General features: G+C 45.0%; 1 protein-coding gene across 1 annotated transcript in view; it reads left to right on the top strand.

Annotated features, from left to right (window-relative positions):
• The first annotated feature begins 3222 nt into the window (after window positions 1–3222).
• The window catches only part of LOC144108837 (uncharacterized), a 52598-nt gene continuing 33030 nt past the window's right edge, over window positions 3223–22790 (top strand). The window contains exons 1-8 of the mRNA XM_077642027.1: window positions 3223–3379; window positions 9524–9630; window positions 14413–14489; window positions 16289–16418; window positions 17611–17759; window positions 20298–20403; window positions 22215–22342; window positions 22609–22755. Of these exons, the coding sequence (XP_077498153.1) occupies window positions 9528–9630; window positions 14413–14489; window positions 16289–16418; window positions 17611–17759; window positions 20298–20403; window positions 22215–22342; window positions 22609–22755 (840 nt within the window). The 5' untranslated portion in view covers window positions 3223–3379; window positions 9524–9527. The remainder of the gene's footprint in view (window positions 3380–9523; window positions 9631–14412; window positions 14490–16288; window positions 16419–17610; window positions 17760–20297; window positions 20404–22214; window positions 22343–22608; window positions 22756–22790) is intronic.

The following is a 22790-nucleotide window of genomic DNA, read 5'->3' on the forward strand; positions in this document are numbered from 1 at the left end:
ATATCATGGAGTAACAAGACCCCTTTTTTGCAGTTTTGCAGGTCGTTTCAGGTTGATCTCTTGGCGCAAGTGCTTCAGCAGCTGCTGTTAATAGCTGGCAGTAATGGTCTGTCCTTTGGGTGAAATTGATGGTAATAAATTACCAACAGGTCCAAAAAATTGACGCCGTGACTTTCCCTGCAGAAGGTTCGCACCGAAACGTTTTTAGACCAGGAGATCCTTCTTGCTTATAGTGTTAGGAGTGTTGCTTTGTCTCTGGGTTAAAGCGATGACATCACGCGTCAACCCGGGTCACATGCGAACTCAGGAAGTCTTCCCGGTGTGCATGTACGTGTCGCATCTTTTCATGACACAGAACCATTCTTTGGCGCCTTTGATACTTCGTCAAATTCCGGGAAACCAGTGCGCACTCGCCTTACGTAGCTGTTCGTGAATGATGAAAGGACGCGTTCCTCGGAGGTACCCAGGATGCAAGTTCCACTGCAGTCCGCGACTTCAGCTCCTCTTGCTGTATGTTTTTAGGAATAAACTTTGGACAAAAAATAAATGACACAAAGTACTGCAATGTGTACTATTTGTTCTCATGAATCTGTGCGGCCGTCAAACCTCTCTGGAGCAGATAACCAATCACTGCGCGATCAGCGAAACGATGCTCACATACGGACACCTCCGTCTTACCCGATATACCTAACTGAAAAGTAAAACCGGTTCCAAAAAAATCCGTAGAGATCTAACGCAGTTAAACCGAGTTGACGTGTGAAAGCTGGTGTTTAATATAATCTCAATTTGGAGGGGTCACTTAAGCTCCGCCTTAAGGATATGATGCGACATCTTCAGTGGGTTAATGTCCATATCTGCAAAAATGTTAATTCTCTACATGCTTAACATTCACAAATGGCGGCAAGCCCTCATACCTCTAGCCACTGCACTGGCAGGTGGCTGTTTCTATCGCAGCCACCGGTAGCGATTGTGTGACCCATGTTGCTCATCCCGCGACCTCTCGCACAACTGGCGCAACGCTCCTCCGAGCTTACCCGAGTGACTCAGGTAAGCTCGGGTGGGAACTCGGGTTGCTACGCAACGGCACAAGATCGAAATAACGTTCGTACGTACGGTGAAAGGATTCTTGGTCGGTGTTGGTGAGCATATGTGCTTTCGCACTAAGTAGAACATGATCACGTGGCAGGAAGTCCATGTAAAGGTTCTTCTTTAGCACAGAACAACTTCATGTTTAATGGCCACGTGCTTCTGCTTCTGACAAGAAACTTTCCAGTTCATCCTCTTATTCTGTGCTCCGATTTTGGTTACACGTACAGGTCTTCTATTCATACGCAACAGTCCTGTGCAGCAGTTCAGTTTTTTTTTTTTTTTCAGAATATAACGAACGACATTGGTGCATCAAACCCCTTGCAGAATGGCACCTGTATGAACTGATTTATTTTTACTATTGTGCAATCAACCCCAACTGAACAGTAGACGCAGCGCATTTCAGCACTGTGCACTTTTTGAATTTATTAAAAAATAACGAGCGAGTTCTACGTGCTGCGCAGGAAAAACTGGAACTATGTGAAGATAAGCGGAGTCCTGTAGCCACTGTAGATCGGTTTATCACCTAAAAGTGAAGTATGAATGTACAGGCTTGTGGCTGCCGCGTCAGTTGCCTCTATCTTTCCCCTGAGTCAGCTCTTCGCTCTGCTTTCGTTTACCTTCACTCCTGTATGTCAAGCCAGAGTGAAGGCTCAGCTCAGTGGCTGTGGCAGAGATAGCGGCATCGAATCCTTCACCCTCCCCTCGGCCGTATTTTCACGGAAGGGAATTCAGTAGTAGTTCTCTGTTATTTCAAAGAAACGCATATAAGGGAAGAAAGAAGCGAGTGCCGCCAGCGGAAGTTTCCACATATATCTCCGGCTCCTGATCCGCAGCCGGTGGAAATAAAAGGGATAGCATGCAACATAAGGACGTGAAACTAACAGAGGAGGGATAGTGAGAAAGGAACAATAGAGAAAGTTACATTTACAAATGCATACAAAACGGCCATGTGCTCTGCGATGTCAGTTCACGTAATGAACAAACACAGGTGGTCGAAACTAACCCGGAGCTGTCCGCTACGGTGATTGTTTCTCTCATCCTCCTCTCACCTCTTCCCTCAGCCCTTCCTCATAGTGTAGTGCGTCGGGAGTTTGACTGCGGCCGACGTCCGTTCTAGTTAGTCTCAAAGGGAGGAGTTGTTAGCTATTTTGGGACCTATGATAGGGGCAATGCATTTAGTCCCTAAATGAATATAGCCCTCTAGCCCTTTACTAATTGTGCTATGGTTCGCTTAAAGAGAAACCATATCGTCCGTGGAGCGTAAGGGCAAAACGTTAAAAAGCCAGAAATGGCTAAATAGGTAATTGTGACTAAACGCACCACTTAGTCTTCGCAAGGAGCAGTCAGTCAGTGGGTAGAATGATTTGTAGTTTCTCTGTGGGATTAATGGTTGGTCTTTGAGGGACTAATCATGGTAGCGAGTGCATTTCGTTCCCAAAAGGCTAACGTGCATAGCTCTCTAAGAGTGTTCTTTTGGAAACTGTATTGTCACAACCTTAATTTACTGAAAGAGCAGTCATTCCCCCTGTAGACTAATTGAAAAAGGGGGAGAAGCCAGAGGGGGCTTACAGCCCTTTCTAGATTTAAGTACGGCATTTAGCTCTATGTACTTTAATAAAAAAATAGATAAAAATTGACTAAACGCACCTCTTAGGCCACTGGAGCAGCGGTCAGCACGTGGGAGATAATTTACATTTTTTCTATGTTAATGGTTGCTCCCGGAGGGACTAATCGTTGCGGCAAGCGCCTTTAGTTCCCGATGAACTAACCCCCTAGAACTTTCAGCCGCTTTTTACTTAGTGTGCCGCAGCAATGCCGAAGTCATCAACGAACGAGGAACAAACAGTCCACACGAAAGTTCTCAGGGGGTTTCGTTCGAACCATCAGCCTTTGCTCTGATACAAAGCCCTTTGTTTCCACTATGCGGTCGAATCGCTCGGAGGCTGCTGCCGCCGTGGGTAAAACAATTGTCGCCTTCCCTCTGTACACTATATCGCCGATAACGGGGGCCTCCCCTCAAGAGGAGGAACGCTTCACTCAGGTGTTACCGCGCCCGCTGTGGAGTCCTTATCCGCGACCCCGCGCCACGGCGGATAAGATACGCCCCGCGATCTGCAAGCGCGCACCGTACGGTAGCCAGTGCTTTCGGGGGGCGTAGCGCGTGCCAAACCTCATCAATCCCCCAACGAGCGGCTCAGTGGATACGGGCACTCACTCGCGTCTGGCCGCCGCCGATCCCGTCGCCGTTGCTGCGAGTCCTGCCCTTTCGGTCCAGGATCAACCGATAGTGGTGAGCGTGAAAACTTTGTTCACTTCGATGGCTTTTAATGCTTTCGGCCTTTAAATACGTCTCCTTATTTTTTTCATATGGGCTTAGGGGGGAACTACGCATAGTAGGAAAACTCTTTCAAACAGGTTGGTTGATTAAAATAGTGAAGAGTGGTCAGATAATCTGCTTCGAATAAAAGAGGTTATGGGTTCAGTCTCAAGTCCTGCTAAGTACCTACTGGTCCTGTATTGGGTATAAGCCTTCCATGGGCCTAGTGTTCGACATCTTACTAATACACTTGGGCAATTAAATGATTTCTGACCAAATAGGGCTAATGATTTGAGGACACGCCTTGCATGCGGGAAGTGCTGGGTTCTATTCCCAGTGCCACCGGGCACTCATCACTTTTGTAATGAGTACAAGCTTTCCCCTGGCCTTGTTCTTGGCTTTTTCTTGGATAAAATGCTTGCGGTCTCTCACCAAACAATTGCATAGGCAGGTTGATGATTCGTTTCGCCATCGAGCAACTTAGCTACACACTGAGGGCAATTCCATTCAAATATTGCTCTAAGTAAAAATTGATTCCCTGGCTCTTTCTGGTTATCGGGTTGCCCGCCAGTATAAGACGCAATTGTCGGTGAGAATATTGGATTTAAAATTTTCCCGTGCGTCGATTCAAATTCGTGACATCCTTACCGAAAAGCTCGGGTTGCCACCGTTTTCAATTGAATGGCGGTCTAGCGTAGCCTCTGAGATCCGCCCCTCAAAATTTGTCCTGACGCACGTTTTTTGCTTATGAAATCGGCCGGTGGCGGTGACACCTGCATTTTGTTTATGTTTTTTTCTAGTTTATTAAAGCCCAGTTTTATGCGCGAGTAGTATTTGTATTAACAACGTGGTACACTATCGGCACAGGCCACTTCTATTGGCCCTCAGTTTACCTTTAAATCCGGCCCGGTGCGGTGAAGCCCAAGTGTTAGCCTTTTTTTTTTTCAGATTGAGGGAGGGATCGCTCACTGCTCTGATAGACATCCGAGGATGACTTGAGAAATAAGTAAAAGAAAGCATTCACGTAAGGCTAATCCAGAGCCGGCTGTGAGGCGGATGGTGTGGGTTACTGTTGATTGCGATCTGTCATTATCCGCTTCAACCAAATAAGAGAAAAGAGACTTGAGTAATCATGGCATTGGGAAGGAGAGGGAGGAGGGGGCGGTTCAGCTAATGTTGTGTACATCTACTCGGGAGCGCCATAAACACCTTCTATTTATTTCTAACACTAATCGTATTAAGCACCGACAGTTCTCCTTAGTGCGCGAAACCGTGTTCCAATCTCTCCATCTGGATACAAAATTAAAGTATACTGTCCATCCCTTGACGACGTCATGCTGGGGGACCACTTTTTCTACGAAAAATCTAGAGTGATGCATTTGCACACATGCATCTGGAGCAACCGAGAAATGGTTGGGATTGACATTGTCAGTCGTGTAGCACTTTATTGGCATCTGTTTTTTCTTATATTTTTTCGTTCCACTGCCATAAGGAAGCACTCGAAAATTTTAAGTTTTGATTACTCTGACTTCCTGTACGAACGATGAGCTATTAAGTTCAAGTCAGGAAAATATCCTATTGTTTGTAAACGTAACGTGCCCTAATCACTCGTTCCACAAAATCTTATCAGGAAGCTGTATACGCTGCAATCGAGGCGCTATCTCGAGCGCGGATGTAATACAGTGCACATACAGCGTTGGACCAGTTGCCCCACCAGACACACGTGGAGCAGCAAACAGCGCGCATTTAGGGCCGTTATACTCACCACTTTCTTCAGTGAAAAGCAAAACGTTCTGGAGAGAAAAAGCACGATCTTCATAATGGCTGCCCATATTGGCTGCAGCGTTCGCCTTAGTGACCTATAGGTGACTAAGGCGCTGATACACTATCCTTTGCTACGTGGTTACATGACAGCCACCTCCGTGTGACCGCCTGTCGACATGCGTCACAACTTTTTTCTTTAGTACGTGTCAGCGCCTTCGCGATCCCCCTTTTATTATTGTACTCCTTTCTTCCCTCTCTGTTATCTCTACAGTCCAGGGCAGGAAATAATTAGGTACTACTTTTAGTTATTCAGACCAGATCACTTCATTTCATTCTTGCTACGTGTAGATACAGAGAAGCGAAAAGAAAAAGTGTCCTTCGGTGTAACCCTACTGGCATCGAGCCATTCTTTGAAAGACAACGGCTGAGCAGCAGCATCACACACAAAAAAAAGCAAGCGCACGTGAATATTCCCCGTGAAATTATACACAAATTGATTCCACTTTTTCAGTACACTGCACAGGGTTTATTATGAAGGCATATGCACGAATCAAAATTAGTAGTTCGTAATCATTGAAAAGTGGTGGTAAAGAGCAGCAGAGAATTTCCTAAACAGAGTTCATTTGCCTTTGAAAACGACGATGAGAAATGTATGTCTATCGAAAATTACTGCTCATTATCGTCCCCTCTTCCCATGTTTTATAGCTTAATATCATTCGGAGAATAAACCACTGTCAGTAACTTGCCTGAGTTTAGCTATATATAGTCTCGCTTTTCAGGTTTTTTTAATGTTTGTTTCCTTTTCATTGTCTTTCTTCGTCGACACATGGTAACTTGGCAAAATGTTACAACGCCTTCAATAGGGGTCATTTCCTAAAACTAATAGCTGCCAATTACGGACTGGGCAAAGGGCGAAAGGGAAACAGCTACTCGCTAAAACTTTGAGCCGGCATCGAATATGTAGGTTCACCAAGCAACAAAAAAAAACAGAAAATCATTTGCACTCAAACATAATTCTCATACAGAAAATATGCGTGGTCAGAAATAAGACCCTGCTCTGCTCATGGTTACCAACCCTTTTGGTACGTTAAATCTAAAGCATAGCAGAGGCCTATAGTTCAGGCACCACGAGGATTCTTGATGAGTATTACTCTTGAATGCGTGTGTTGCCTGACGAAGCTCCATATTTACTGCCTGTCCGAATAAAGTATAGCGGTTAGTTCCGCGCTGACAGAGAGGCATAACCACTTCATTGTTAGAGCAATATTAAGCGCTATTCAAGTCACTGGCTTGTCGGGCACGCCCGATACTTTCTCCTACGGACCTCAGGTGGTCCGAATTTACGGAGCCCTTCACTACGGCGTCCCTCACAGCCTGAGTCGCTTTGGGAATTGTTAAACCCAGAAACCTAACTTTCTCCTGCTTAGTCAGTGTTTGTCGCGCTGCTCGTTTCTCAAAACGACACGATACCGGCTCTCCAAGTTTTCTCTACTTATGAATAGGCGCCTTGATTTTTACATCTGTCGTGTCACTATCACTTTCATGTTGTCACCACTGCTACAACATCCACAGTAAAAGAAAAAAAGGTTAAATCTTGATCCGTTGTTCACGTGTTTTCTTACTGTGCTCTGCATGACGTGAAGGTGATATTATGCCTTACTGTAGCTAACCAACCATGTCTGAACCCCTGCTGAAACCAAGAAATTCTCAAAAGAGACAGAGTCGTGTACTGTGCATTGCACACATGCTTGTGTCTTTTTTAGTTAGCGCTTACAAAAATTTATTTACACGGTCTATAGACTGTCTATATACTTCTGTTCATAAACTCTTTAGACTATCTAAAGACAAACCCTAGCGAAAGTCTAAGGCAATACAAATCCTATAGACACTCTATAGACGATCTATATATTTATGCCCATGCACTTTTAGTATGCTTTTTTCTATAGACCGTCTATAAACTATTAATAGGCAAAAACAACTATCTATAGGAAGTCTATAGACTGTCTATAGACCATTTTTATACGGGAGGTTTTGTGTGCAAAATTCCGGCCTCCCTTCCTGGTAATGCATTCATAAATCTTCTCGTCACTCGTCTTGTGTTGTATACCTTTGGCCGTGTTTTTTGTAATATTAACCACCCAAGCATGCCAATAAACTAACTATATAGCCCAGCTTCAAAATTCTTACTGAAAAAGATTACTTTTATGTCGGCCGTCACGGAGAAATTTATTCATGGATCGCAACCCACCCCTCAACCAGATGTGCAATTAAGGGCGAAGTGGCTCAAGGCGCATGAACGATTGCAGTCATCGCAATCGCTGCGTATCAAGTACTGTCGTAATCTATTGGTGTTGTTGTTGTCACCCACACGTCAAACGACACGTGCCCACACTGGAGGATCAGCCAAAAAGCCAGTGACGAACGCTCACGTATAGTCTGCTCCCTGACAACGACGTAGAATTATCTGCCCCCTTGAACATATGTCACGCGCTGCGCGAGCAGCCTTATCAGTTTCGCGTACGCAGATAAAAGAAAATAATTCACTAGCTCACGATTCTGTATGGTGGCCTATCATGCAGCAATCACAGAGACTGAGCAACAATTGCATTATAATAGCGTCATATGAGTGCAGCACACACGTGTACTTCTCTGAAGGAAAAACCGAATCCCGTATCGGATGAATCCTCAGATCAAATGATGATAGGTGTAACGTTAAGAGACCGGAAGCGGGCAGAGTGGATGAGGTAACAAACGCGGGTCAATGACATCCTAGTCGAAAGAAAGAGGTAGAAATGGGCTTGGGCAGGGCAAGTAATGAGAAGGCAAGACAACCGCTGGTCGTTAAGGGTAACGGTGTGGATTCCAAGAGAAGGCAAGCGTAGCAGGTGGCGGCAGAAAGTTGGGTGGGCGGATGATATTAAGAAGTTAAAAGCCATGGCTTCACGGCCACTTCGATAACACACCTGCTACAGAATTGATAAGTCGACTTCCCAATGAGGGTGGCATAGCCTTCCTTGCTTTGTTTTTTTTTTATGTTCTGTGATCTATCACGTCCAGATTCCAGGCCGATGCTTTCCGTATGCTCCGGATGCTTCGACTTTGCCCGCATAAGCTTTTCATCACTTAAGGTATGCGCACCGCGTGTAACGTACTGGAAACGTGTACGGATCGGCAATAAGCGTAGGAGGCGTGCGAAGGTACGATGCCGCAGCGATAAAGCTGACAATAAGCGACGCGGCCAACGAACTCTTCGCCTTGTCTTAATAAGGAAAAGAATAGCTGGCACGGAACAAGGCGCTGGCATATTGCTCCAGTTCACGGCAACCGCCGGTCTTGAGCCGTCAAACCTACGCCCCGAGAGCGTTCCTTTGTGCAGAGAGAATAGGCGAAGTGCTATCTGTACGAGTGGACGCGCCATTATCGCTGCCGCCTACCGACGCCAGATATCGGGACGGACAAAGCAATGCGAACGAAATATCGGCACAGCCTCTTTTGCACGCAAATGCACTGATGACGGGCGGAACTGCGACAGCATTTCTCGTGCACTTCGTTCAGCACATACAGCGATCTTGTTACATACTGCGTTACCTGCTACCAAGCAGGTGGGCGCGTTTGTGCATAAATATCAATTTATTCCTCACAAACCAGAACAAAACGTGCTATTGCGCAAGCCGCATAAACGTCAAGAGACGTCTTATACGTCTCATAGCAGAACAATGGCCACCTTACTCGACATTCCCCAATGTTCCGTCATCCCATTGGAGGAGAGTTTACGGAACCGCGTCCTGCGAGATGGTGTCAACTGGGTTCTGCATGCATCTAACGACTACCTAGATATTACGAGGAATTTGGAACAAGCGCCTCTAGTTCTCTTGATTTCCACCACGTTAAGCATGGCTTTGGACAATAAAAAACAGCGCGTTCGTATCACTTGTGACGTAAGAAATAAAGATAATGGTCAAACGACTTCACATTGAACCACAGCAGACCGCTGGGAGCTGTCCCTAATTCCTGCTAATGCTTACGCAGTTTTAGCCTGAGAATCAGTGAATAGATTAATGATGTGCCTCTCTCGTCATATTATGCAGCTTGTTACTTGTAGTCGCGGCTAACCGTACCTAATGGGTGATATGGCCGGCATTAGCTTATAATCCGACATAAATTTTTCAAGCTGCTCTCGAGGCAGCTTTAAAATTTTATGCGGGGTTATAAAACTATGTCGGCCATAGTCTGAATTACAGGCAGTTAGCTTCGACTCCAATAAGTAACAAAAGCAGCTTTTTTTTCAGTTTCTTCGACGTCTAATTTGAGTATTAAACAATTGAATTTAATCGAATTACCTTTTCACCGCAGGGCAATGCCAAGCCTGGCGGTGTTCACGCAGGCGTTGCTTTTGGGCCTCGCCTGGCTCGAAGGCACGCACGCTGCCTGCGACGTCAACTCACCCCCGGGATTAAACGGTGAGTGAGGGCACCACTTAGGAGCCACTGCAATGAAAACTACAAACGCGTTTGGATGGCAGCCAGAGACATTGTCGGGCTAGCCGTGGTGAGACAGCGGCTACGACCTTCGACAGCAAAAAGGACTGGCAAATATTGGAATAACCTGACCGCCATCACTAACACGCACAGTTGTTAGCTGGGAGCTTGCATTGCAGAACGTGGTTTTGTGGTCTGGTTCTCCTGCCAACAGCATGTTTGTATTTTGTTGCAGCTAATCTTCTTGGGAATTCTGCTTTTCATTGGAGTGCCACGCTTCAAATATCGAGATTATTTTTCGTATAGTTTGATTTCCTCGTGTTTTATTTTGAATTCCTCATCGCCCTTCGCCTCTTTAACCCTCTAGCGGGGATAGACGAGTCAGGCTCGCCGTAAGCCGATTGTCATTTCTGGCGAATGACGAGTACAGCTCGTCGCGTGTTTTCTGGCACTCTGTGCAAGTAAGGGTCGCCCAAAGCCTTTTTCTTTTTGGTTTGCCGACAGATGGCAGCACGGCTGCTAAATGACCTTTTTGGTACCATTTTCCAAGAAATAAGTGTCTGTCAGGTGGTTAATGTCCGGCATTTGTCATACTAAGAGTGAATGCGAAAAATGGTTAGGCCGATTCTTAATTCCAGAAAAGCAGATTTCACTCCGAAACGAGATGTAGGCGCAGAGAGCTCGAGAGGACGAGTCTGAATTTTCGCGCTTGCTTCGCGGTGAAGCCTACTTCTCTTCGCGTTAACGGCTGGTTTAACCATTTCACGTGTTCTCGCTAAGTATGGCGTATACTGTACAATCGTGCACTGATAAAGTAACTCAAGTAGCGGGTTCAGTCCGCAATTGCGAAGGCTAGCATACCCACCGTGCCCACCGGCGGCATGGTTGTTTTTTCTGCTGCCTTATAAGTAATTTTCTTTAAACAGATTGATTGGCACTACAAATTAAAAAAAATTAAAAAAAATTAAAAACATTCCCCTATGCGCCTTGGTTTCAGTGACTTGGCTTCCTTAATATGTTTGTCAAACGAGCCCTTCATTTCCTTTACCTTATATATATATATATATATATATATATATATATATATATATATATATATATATATATATATATATATATATATATATATATATATATATATATATATATATATATATATATATATATATATATATATATCAGCGGAGGCAAAATCTAGCGAACATAGCGTGCCTATACTCCGTCGAACTTTCAAGAATCCTAAACAGTCTAAATTGATCATCGGCCCTCCAGCCTGGCGTCCCTCATAACTTACGGTGCTAACTTGCAGTCAAGCACTAGCTTTTTACTTCTGTAGACAGCATTTACCACATAAAAGGAGAGTAGTTATTGGCACTTATAGCCGAAACTTGGAGGCTAACGTAAAAGCTGGATCTCATTTCTGAGGAAGCTGCAACAAGCGAAATGGAAAGGGAAATTATAGGTCCAATGTTAAGGGTAGATAGAGGTTTGTGGATTAAGGAACCAGTGCTAGTTGGTGATATTCCGGCCAAAGAAAAGATAAGCAAATGGACTCGGCAGTACATGTACTGCGCGCAGCACAGATAACCGGTGTTCTATTCTACAGCGGAAACCACGGAATGGACTTTGTGCTGTGGTTGAATAAATTTAATTGGATTGAATTTGAGGCTTTTTCTTCAAGTGAACAGACTCGTCTTTTGGGGAGGATGACAATGGGAATGCGTATAGCACGAGAGAGTGACATATTAATAAAACTTCTCAGGCGTGACTGGTCGGCTCATTATCGCTGGCTGGCCAATCATGACAGCCGAGGAGAGAGAGGCACCTATTAACTACGGACCTCATTTGCGCGTAAAACAAAAAAATGCTAATCTGGCTCCTAGAAAGTCCCTAAAGACAGAGGTGTTCGTAGAATGCCTCCATTTCACTCGGGCGCCAATGGAAGCCACAGATAACAAGTGGCACGCGCCGTTATCGCTGCCCTTGTTATCGCCAGCATTGTGCTGATCTCCTTGCCTTTACCGACCTATTGTGTGGCGCTGCTATCGCGCTAAGCCGATAAACGCCACGCCTATAATATTTTAGCATACCGGTGTGCATTCCGACACTTTGCTGGAGCCTATCTGGCTAACTTCCTCTAACCAATTTAACAGGTTAAAGAACTCAAAGTGGCGTAAAATAATTGGGAGCCCTTTACTGCGGCGTCTCTCATAGCCCAGGTATCGCTTTGAGACGTTACAGTTTATAGGACCATACCGTACCAAACTTCGGGAGAGGAAAAATTATTTTGATATTGAAAATGCGACAGGACATATGGTAGAGGCCACTGTTTATGAATAATGCAAACGACATTAATCTCCCGTTCTGTGTTGGTTCTCGCGTCGCGTAATGTAAGGCGATGTAGCTTTCTACAACTGTTGAAGTAGCTTACCGTGCTTGTGTACCATCAGCGTCAAATTAAACGCGAACAAAACAGCTGAAACACGTGCACAAACAGCCAGAAATATTAGCGGCTAGAGAGGAAACACAGGCGTGCCCTATTAAGACTTCCAAAGAGCGGCCTTTAAGCCTTCGATTCGAAAATCAACCGCTCTTGTATTGTGCCTCCCTAGTGTAATATCTTCCACTTTTGCAGTTCGCGGTCCAATTCTCTTGTTCGCGTTTCATTTGACACTGATTGTACGTATCAGGAAACAAATTAAAAGGTAGGAACCATGCACATCACGTGCGCATGAACACGCAGAGAATTCGACCGAAAGGTAATTAATTAAAGTGAAATATATTAGCACCCCTGTGGGATTGATTGTCTGTCCTGCTGCGGCTGTCTTGGTGGAAGGAAGTAGAGGAAAGCGAAGATGGATGGTCGCATTTGTGTGTTATTATTTAGTTGTGTTTTCATGGATAAATTGTGTTTATTGTATTTTCATGGATAAATAAAGAATTTGAATTTGCTGACAACAGGCGCAACTTACAAGAAGACTACACCTGTGCTAGTTTGTTCATTTCATAACTGAGTCCAAACTGCACTCAAAATGCAAAGGACTCGTTCGATTTACTTAATGTTAAACAATAAAACAATCGAAACGCACAGTGGGTGAATAAAGAACTGGTTTGAAAAGTTTCGTTTGGTTTACAGTGTTTAACGTCCCACAGCATCCCAGAGTGTATGGCAAGGCAGACACTCCCTCTTGGTGGTGTGCTCAGTGTAGCCTCCCATCTAGTGCTCATTTGCTTTGATGTTCTTTTTTAAAACGTCTTCGATGCCGCCTCCTAAAAGCCCTGTAAAAAGTTCATGAACCTAGAACAATAACTGTAATAAATGCCGCGATTAACAAAACAAAAGGGCGTAACGGCTCGGTGGCTTTAATGGGACTATGCAATGAATAAAAAGTCGCTTGTAAATGTTTTCAATGCTTAGAAATGATGCAGGGTATGTTGCGGGGCGAGTTGGTGGTGATCGAACAGCGCAAGTGTGTGTTTGTGTCCTCCCTGTGTCCTTGTCTGCTAGCGCTGCGATTCCATGACCTTAGAAATGATCCTAAGAAACATTCACACGAAGTATGAGTCTTAAGAACTCAGCCGGCAATTTATTATCAATTTGTAAATACCGTGTTTTTTTTTAAATTCGCGGGCCGATTGGTGTGCTCGTAGTGACCGATTTTGAAACTAAAATCATGAAAAAAGACGTCACTCTACCCATGACGTCACCAGGCCACCACACGCTGTCATTCGCTGGAGCCACGGCAGCCACGACGTCACGGGCACACTTCCGGTAGCCGTGAAAATCGTCTGCTCATGCCGCCGCGCGACCCTCTCGGGCAAGCGCGAGCCAGGGCATATGGTTTCGCGCATATGGTTTCAATTTTCCTCTGCCGCCTCCTTCTGTCGGGAGTTCCGGAGCCACTCGCAGTGGCTCGCGAAGTCGCTACTGTCGTCGCTGGCGTTAAGCCGGTACGGCGTGAACGCAAAGGGCTCGATGTCCATCGCGGCCGTAAGAGCGAGCAGTCGCACCTCGAGGTCCGGGTTCATTACTGCTAACTACAACAGACGACAAGCAAAGAAACCCGACGCGCGCCGCAATCACGCCGCCGACGCTGCTGCTGGGGTGCTAGGAGGGACAACCGGAAGTTGCAAAAGGAACGTCAGCGGATGACGTATTGATGGGCGGGACCCAGTCCCAGAGCTGTTTTCTTTATTTTTGTCTGGTGCCCCGCGTGTATGAGTTGAGGGGGAGAGGAGGAGCGTAATTTTTAATCGTCTATATCTTGGTTGCTATTGATGCTAGTTTAAAAATTCTAGCGTTGGGGTGACGGGTGATGAAATGCCTATCTTTCGTCTGCTTTACGTAATCTCAGTTCATTTATTGTATAGTCCCTTCAATGTTCGGCTGTCGATATCAACGTCGCGGGTTCGATTCCGGTCGCAGCGGCCGTATTTCGGTGGAGATGAAGTGCAAAACACGCTCGTGTGCTCTGCAATGTCAGCGGACGTTAAAGAACTCCCGGTGGCCCAAATGAATCCGCAGCCCACCACAACGGAGTGCTTCATAGCCCGTGTATCGCTTCGGGACGTTAAACACCGCAATTTGCAATTACATAATCATTACCTTAAAACTTACATAAAGTGCAGATAGAGTCAAGCTAGTCAGTGAAGCTAAAGCGCTCTCCTTTGTGGACCATAGTGACGCTCTTGCTAAGTTCTCAAGTTTTTGATTGTGCGATAACCTGTTTTTTTTTTCCTTCTGGATACCCGGGGACTTCCCAGCGACGCCTTACCCGGACATCAGAAGGCTGTTCCTCAATGGCTATAAGCTGATAGCCGAAGCAAGCAGCGTTACCGATGTAAGTAAAGTACACTCACGAGGCGTCATTTCCCATTCATGCTCACTCTGGGAAAACCAGGCGGGTAATTGGAGTCGGAATTTGTACGTAAATAGGCCTTACTCGCAAGTAGCTCTATAATCATACCAGTTACGGGACTATAGTGTTTAAAACTTCTGCATGACAAGTGGAAAATTTGCGGAGGCTGGAACAGATGATGGCACCGCCTGTGTGATGATGGCACCGCTTGAGTGATGGCGCCCTGCGACCTCTCTTTGCTCAGCTACATCCATGCGCTTTACAGCTCTGGAATCTAATTTAAAGGCTGAAGATGAAGAGAGCGAGCTAATCGCCAGGTTTTGGATCAGTCAGAGGGCAGGATTTTGAGCTTAGCAGTTTGAGGTTAGACAAACAGTGAGCTATTCGGCGGCCCACAACTTTTATTTATTTCCAAATACTGTTAGTCTTTGCGGGCTGGTACATGGTGGGAATGGTACAATCTATCAATGCAACGCAGTTGCAGCTCTTTTACAATGGTTTCTAGTGAACAAGTTTTGTCGAATATGCGTCGGTAAAAACTGTTTCAGGTAGAAACTAAAAACTTTAGACGTCAACTCTTGGCATGTATGGCATAACTGCAAAAGGATGGTTAGTACGCGACGACAGTCTTCCGGGTGGCCGCAAGTACAAGTTTGTCCGCAAGTTCCTCCACGATATCCATATGTTGTACACACATATGCAGTTAATCTGGATGCCACAGGTGGCGTGACAATCAGCTAAAATCCATATTTATGACCAACAAGGGCTTTGCAACTGAAAGGGTCAAAAATCACTGCTCTAAAATTTCATCTTACGGGGTAGTGTGGCGTAATGGAAGACGTGCGTTTGCAGAGTCATGGAAAAATCGTCTCCTATCTCCACTTACGGTTCCAACTTTCTCGCCTTGCTCACTAATCAACATGACGTCGATTTTACTACCCTTCGTGACGTGTTATCACACCATGCACAACTCACGCTTACCTTTCGGCATTGTCTATTTCTGCACTGCATGTCTACGCAGCAATGCATGTCTGGCGATGATGCAGTGCTGCCAGTGATTCTGCAGCACGAAATAATTGTGAATAAATGATGCCAGCATGTACGGTGACTGCAATGTAACGGGCAGGCAGTAGAAGAAAATCGGAACCGGAAGTACCTATCAGAAGATTTTCCCATAATTCTTTGCGTTTCTTTGGAAACGCCCCTCACCCTTTAGCCGGCGCATACCCATTGCCCAGTGATATAAAATATAGCTCGTAGGCCAGCCTGCCCAGTACCTGTTTCAACACCGGTTTTTTTCAAGCGTTGAAAGACAGGTTTGGCTAATGACCTTGCGCGCCTTGCCTTGCAGTTACTCAGTAAAACATTGTCATACTACTGCAAAAAAAAAAAAATTAAGAAACAGTAGTGGTTAGCCACTTATTACCACTGTGACATACAACTATAGCGCTACATTTAAAAGTACCGGCCCCTCCCTGGCAAAAGAGCCAAGTTTGTGAAGCCAAGCGGGGGGGGGGGGGGGGCGGTATGGAAGTTTTGCAAGGAAACGGTTAGCCTTCGGCTGCTTCTTTTGTCAACCGGACAGATTTCTGTCAAATGTGTTTCATGGTTGATTTGAACGCAGCAAAAGTAATGTATAAACTTACCCACAAAAACTTAAAGCAGCTAAAAAGAAATTGTTCCCACAGTGCCGCTGATTGCACAGTTTCTCAGTTTCCTGTCTTTTAATTTTGGGCATAAATACATTGATTTTTTTTTCTTTACACACTTAAACTCTCTAGAAAAACACGCTCCAGATGACGGAGTACTACGACACGAAACAAATTCAAGGCTACCTGCGTCTTTACAACGAAGGTATCGTTATAGAGACGTACTACAACCACGACACGAACGAAGCATTCTTCTACACTGGTACGTACACCATGCTTCGCTCATCTATTAATAACTGTTATTAGTAATTATGTTATCACAGTCTCAAAACACACGAGTAAATTTGCTGTCGTCACAACATACTGCTTGTAGTATTTCTGGCCGTGACCTTGTACTAACGTAAATTTTTTGTAGTAACAAAATTTTTTGTAGTATTGCGCGACATAACTATAGAAAACTACTACGAAGGAATACTGCGATACTACAGCAAGATGTGTCGTTACGGCATGACGACAAAAATTTTGTCCTATTTTTCACAGATGTCTGTCAATTAAAATTTGTGTTTGAACTAGATGGTTCATCCATGAATTATAAGAGGCAAGCGCGAAGATGGAGACGCATCTTTAGGGTTCTCAAATCGGCCCAATATTGGCAATATACTGGCAATACTGGCAACACATTGGCAAGAAATAACCAGAGTGAAACCATCCATTTGCAATATTGGGCCGATTACCTTCTTCTTCTGCCTAGCTGAGTTCGTTAACGACCTCACTCGTTTAACCAAATACCAACACGCGCACGTGTATGTTGCCTGATAAACCGTATGCTCATCTCCTTGTATGCATGACATAATTCTCTCACACGTTTGCTGTTTTTATTTTCTGTCTTTTCCACTTACATTGCTTCAGTGGGGAGTAGCTGGTCCATTAGATGTTCTTCCTGCCAGCCTCTCCATCTTTCCTCACACTATAGCGTTTCTCTCGCTCACTTTGCTCTCCTTGTAATTAACCACCTCGTTAAAGAAGCACTGAGGACAAATTTAAATTGGCTTGTATTGAAGACTGCCCCTTAAAACAACAAAACGCTACTTAAACCGAAAACACAACTTTTATAAGCTCAGAAAGGCTAGAAAGTGAAATACAGGTGTCGCCTCCACCGCCCGTTTTCGCGAGCAAACTGCGGTGCGTCCAGTAATTTTTGGCCAGATCTCTGAGGCTAGGGTACACCACCGTTCACTCAAAACAGGGATCACGGAGTCCTTTGCAATATCAACGTCATTAGCCCAAATCAGTGGCGTGAAAATTGTTAAGTTGAACAATTGTTAATTCAATCGTTAAATATCCAAGCAGCAAATGCGTATTTTGCTCTGGGAAAGCCTTACAAGGAACAAAAAGTGGATTGGAAAATTTAATTGGAAAATTTAGAACATTCTTCGTGTGCCCAAAATGCGCAGATTCCAGCTGCAACACGTTTCCACTGGACAAACCGCCGGAATTTATGCAGAAGATGGTCCTTCAGTGGGCGGACGAGAAGGGCACCTACACGATATACGGCGCCTCATCTCTCTTCGTCGGCCCCCTCGTGAAGAAAAACGTCAAAGTGGTAAGGGACGGCTGTAAGATTGAACGGAAAGAATGGTCGCGGTATTCCGCCGGACCCACTGGAGAGTTTTAACACCCAGCGTGCACCGCTACAACGAGCCGCTAGCAGAGCATGCGGAGAAACAGCACCGACAGGCGGGGTGCATGCGCCTTCGTTGTTGGAGACTGGATGTAACTGTACAAGCTGGGCTATAGAACGTTGTATTGTAGCTGTTCGGCAATGGCCACGCCGGTACACTGGACAAGTGACTCAAAATGGATATAATCATAAATTTCTGTCCACAAATTGTGTAACAAGAGCGCAAAATCGCGTGTGTTGCACGGGCAGAAAATATTGTTGCGTGGGAAGCTTGTGCAAAGAAGTAACAGACATGAAGGAGCAATCGTATAATTTTACGTGACAAAGAAAACATTTTTGAAGATCAGAGGCGTTTTCGCTATTGGCAATAGTTGTTTTACATGCTTGGCTGAAACATGCATGAAGAGTCGCCCGCATTTTTAACCATGGAAATATTGAATAGTGAGACTTGGTGGTCCCTTTGACCGGCAGGTGTGCCATCGGGTGAAAAAGCAGTTCAGCTTGATGTCAGCTTTGAGCAGACAAGCATTATACGCAACACACCTGCAGCCCTGGAGCATTTAGAGCAAGGGAGCGGACTAAAAAATGTGGCACATATCTGTGAAATTATTTTTTATATTTTATTTATAGATACTGGGATCTAGTACATATCATAACAGGGTGGGAAAAAACAAACAACATACAAGAATATAAACACTCAAATTCATAACATTTGCAGGCACTTTTCAAACATCACTAAAGAATTATGATTAACAGTCTCGCTATTAAGTTTGTGCCATTCAGTAGTTGTCCTCGGAAAAAAAAGAATATTTAAAGCTGTTATTTCGTGCGTTCAAAGGGGTTATTGTTAGTGCATGTCTTTGTCTCGTGTTATAACGTGAGGAGTAAGCAAAATAATTAGAAGTATTAACTTTATAATGACCTTTTACGAGCTGGAAGAAAAACTTTAATCGACAAACACGATTGCGCTCCACAACTGGGGGTAACCTACTTCGCCTCACGAGCTCACTTACAGATGCACGGCCATATGAGTTAAAAATAAATTCAACTACTTTATGCTGTATTCGCTCTAATTTCTGAATGTTTGTTACCGTGAAAGGGTCCCAGATGATTACAGCATATTCTAGTAACTGATTAAGATGAGGGAAATGTATGCCAATAGACGAACACTAGGTGGAGATGACTTTAATGAGCGCCTCAAGAAAAAGAGTTTCCGCATTGAATTTCCTACGACAGCGTCTACGTGTTTTGACCACGAAAGGTTGTTAGTAATCCATAGGCCCAAATATTTATACTCTGTCACTTCTAATAATGATATGTTGTTAGTACCGTACACAAAATGATGAGGTATTCGTTACGTACAGGCACGTATTCAAAAAGGGGGAGAACCCCCCCCCCCTTCCTCCCCGGTTTATTCTCCCCATATAAGAAATTACATTGAGCCCCTTCCCAAGAAAAAAATCCTGGCTACGTGCCTGATAGCATATACAAGGTATAAAGTTTTCCCCAGAAAATGTTGCCTCCGTCCTCCAAGAGATGTGCAGTCAGTGTGTCCTCTCAGGCCGCCTCCTCCCTCGACATTTCTTGCATGGATTTTTCCACTTCCGTGCTTTTAATTCACAGAATGGCCATTTCCTACGCACCGCTACCAGTGTAGTTAGCGTCATGACTATTTAGAATACTGTACAAATCTATGTGGAATTCCTATGGCGCCTTTATACCAATATAAATACGAAATATGCGACATATTTACTAAACACGACATAATTATATGCAGCATCGCATAAGGAGATAGCAGAATGCACAGATAAATGATAAAAAATAGGATATCAGATACCATGAAAGCACATAGGAAAATACAGTAAATACATGTCACGTACAAATCGCAGAAACTAAACATTACTTCAAAGGCAGAGTTCGAATAGAACAGAAGAGGGGGGGGGGGGGGGGGGTTCAAAAATTTTATAGTACACGGTAAAAAAACGTATTTGAACCAGTCAGTGCTAGTACTAAGAGGTGACATGTTAAGTTCGTAGTAGCCTCTTAATGATGAATGGTCTATAAAATTTTATATAGCTACCAAGTGACACAAGTCGCCGAGTTCATTAACCTGCGCAAGATCTTGAAAAATTCAATGGAACGGCTTGAGGAAAATGGAGAGAGCCTCAGGTCAGACACATTATAAGAAGGCGATTATTTTTTTTTTTATGAAACCGTTCTATATACTTTCCACAGACTTCGTATAGACTCTATTGTTTTGCTATAGATATTTATTTTTGTCTATTCAAAAGCACAGACTGTCTATAGACAAAAGGCTACTAAACGTGCATGGAAAAAAACCTATGGACTGTTTAGACTGTCTGCAGACTTTATTCACAAAAGTCTGTGGACAGCAGGAAAACTGTCTACAAGAAATTTTTGTAACGGATGTTTCGCCGGTCCTTCGACGTTTCTGCGCAGGCGTTCCAAGGCACAAACTTTACTGTGCGAGGAATCCCAGCCCTGAAGTGGTCGGTGTGCCTGAACGAGAGTGAAGACGACGGGCCCGTCGACGTATACTTTTCCAGTAAGAATTTCAATCCGACAAAAAGTGCCATGTGTGTGTGTGTGTGTGTGTGTGTGTGTGTGTGTGTGTGTGTGTGTGTGTGTGTGTGTGTGTGTGTGTGTGTGTGTGTGTGTGTGTGTGTGTGTGTGTGTGTGTGTGTGTGTGTGTGTGTGTGTGTGTGTGTGTGTGTGTGTGTGTGTGTGTGTGTGTGTGTGTGTGTGTGTGTGTGTGTGTGTGTGTGTGTGTGTGTGTGTGTGTGTGTGTGTGTGTGTGTGTGTGTGTGTGTGTGTGTGTGTGTGTGTGTGTGTGTGTGTGTGTGTGTGTGTGTGTGTGTGTGTGTGTGTGTGTGTGTGTGTGTGTGTGTGTGTGTGTGTGTGTGTGTGTGTGTGTGTGTGTGTGTGTGTGTGTGTGTGTGTGTGTGTGTGTGTGTGTGTGTGTGTGTGTGTGTGTGTGTGTGTGTGTGTGTGTGTGTGTGTGTGTGTGTGTGTGTGTGTGTGTGTGTGTGTGTGTGTGTGTGTGTGTGTGTGTGTGTGTGTGTGTGTGTGTGTGTGTGTGTGTGTGTGTGTGTGTGTGTGTGTGTGTGTGTGTGTGTGTGTGTGTGTGTGTGTGTGTGTGTGTGTGTGTGTGTGTGTGTGTGTGTGTGTGTGTGTGTGTGTGTGTGTGTGTGTGTGTGTGTGTGTGTGTGTGTGTGTGTGTGTGTGTGTGTGTGTGTGTGTGTGTGTGTGTGTGTGTGTGTGTGTGTGTGTGTGTGTGTGTGTGTGTGTGTGTGTGTGTGTGTGTGTGTGTGTGTGTGTGTGTGTGTGTGTGTGTGTGTGTGTGTGTGTGTGTGTGTGTGTGTGTGTGTGTGTGTGTGTGTGTGTGTGTGTGTGTGTGTGTGTGTGTGTGTGTGTGTGTGTGTGTGTGTGTGTGTGTGTGTGTGTGTGTGTGTGTGTGTGTGTGTGTGTGTGTGTGTGTGTGTGTGTGTGTGTGTGTGTGTGTGTGTGTGTGTGTGTGTGTGTGTGTGTGTGTGTGTGTGTGTGTGTGTGTGTGTGTGTGTGTGTGTGTGTGTGTGTGTGTGTGTGTGTGTGTGTGTGTGTGTGTGTGTGTGTGTGTGTGTGTGTGTGTGTGTGTGTGTGTGTGTGTGTGTGTGTGTGTGTGTGTGTTACACATGGCCTGTTAGCGTGCAGCACGACCGTGCCTCTGCGTCTGTCGTGTTCGTCTGTCGTGTTCACGTCGGCATGCAGGACAGATTGCATGCAGTGCCGAAAGTGCGCGCCCTAAGTCGCAAAAACAAAAATAGAGTTGCCGGCGTTTAACTCCGATGTTCTAAGGTGTCTGTGTGAGCGCGCGTAAAATAGGACGGCAAACAGGACATCCTGAAGCAGCCGAAGGCTGCGCCTCGAAACCCTCTGTCGTCATAAAGTTTCTGCGAAATGTGCGAAAAATTGCCCCGTCCTATGGACAGCGTCATCGTAGATCTTTTGCGGGTCGGTATACTCTAACTCTCAGCTAAAACTCTCTACTTTATTATATGCATTTGTTGAGTTAGTCTTGTTCTCACTAAATTACATGTCATCAGGTATGTCAAGATAAATATCGCTTTCTTAATAACCATTCAAATAAGTCCGACGCTGAAAGGTGCGTTGGGGTGGCTTATCTTTGACACGTACAGGCGCAAACAAAAGTTTTCGGAACACAAAAAATGCAGCAAACCCTAATTACTGGGCAGCCTAAGTATGCAGCCATGAAGTGAAGCGTGTGATTTATAGTTCCCAGTGCGACCTTCACAATGCACCCCCCAGTGCCTGTCATGTGGGTCAAGCTGATCGCGTCCTCGTCTCTCGGTTCAACAGACCCTGGAATCTCGTCCTCCGGAAGCGCCTACAACCCTCCCACGCCCCTAAGGATCGTCCAAGGCAAGGAGGTGTCTGACATCACCATGATGACGGAATACGAGGGCGACCCCGAGGAAAAGTTTCTGGTAAGCAAGCCCAATTCTTTCTTTATTTCAGCTTCATTCTTGAGGTGAAACCGCAAGTATTCGCAGCGCAGGTTTTTCCGCCAAGCGAGCCCTTTAACGCCATCGATATCGCGTTAATAAAGCTTAGCGACACCCGAGTGTGGATAAGGCCATCTATGAGCCTTGCTAGAATGTACCACGCTTTACCTGCAATGTATGTCATATTTACACGTAATTTCGACGAAATGATAGAACACAAAAATGTTTCTTTTTAATTTCTTTCGCAGATTCCAGTGGGACACACCTGCACGCGCCTGGCGCAAGGCCTGCGCAAACCTCCCGATTTCGCCAACGTATCGCTGGAGTTCCACGCCGAGATCATGTTCAGGAATCTTCAGGAATCGCCCGACTTTTATTACTCCTCGCACCTTAACGTGAGTTCAAGCTCTTTTTCACTCGAGACAGAGAG

Source organism: Amblyomma americanum, chromosome 10, assembly GCF_052857255.1.
Source record: "Amblyomma americanum isolate KBUSLIRL-KWMA chromosome 10, ASM5285725v1, whole genome shotgun sequence".
Classification (NCBI taxonomy): Eukaryota; Metazoa; Arthropoda; class Arachnida; order Ixodida; family Ixodidae; genus Amblyomma; species Amblyomma americanum.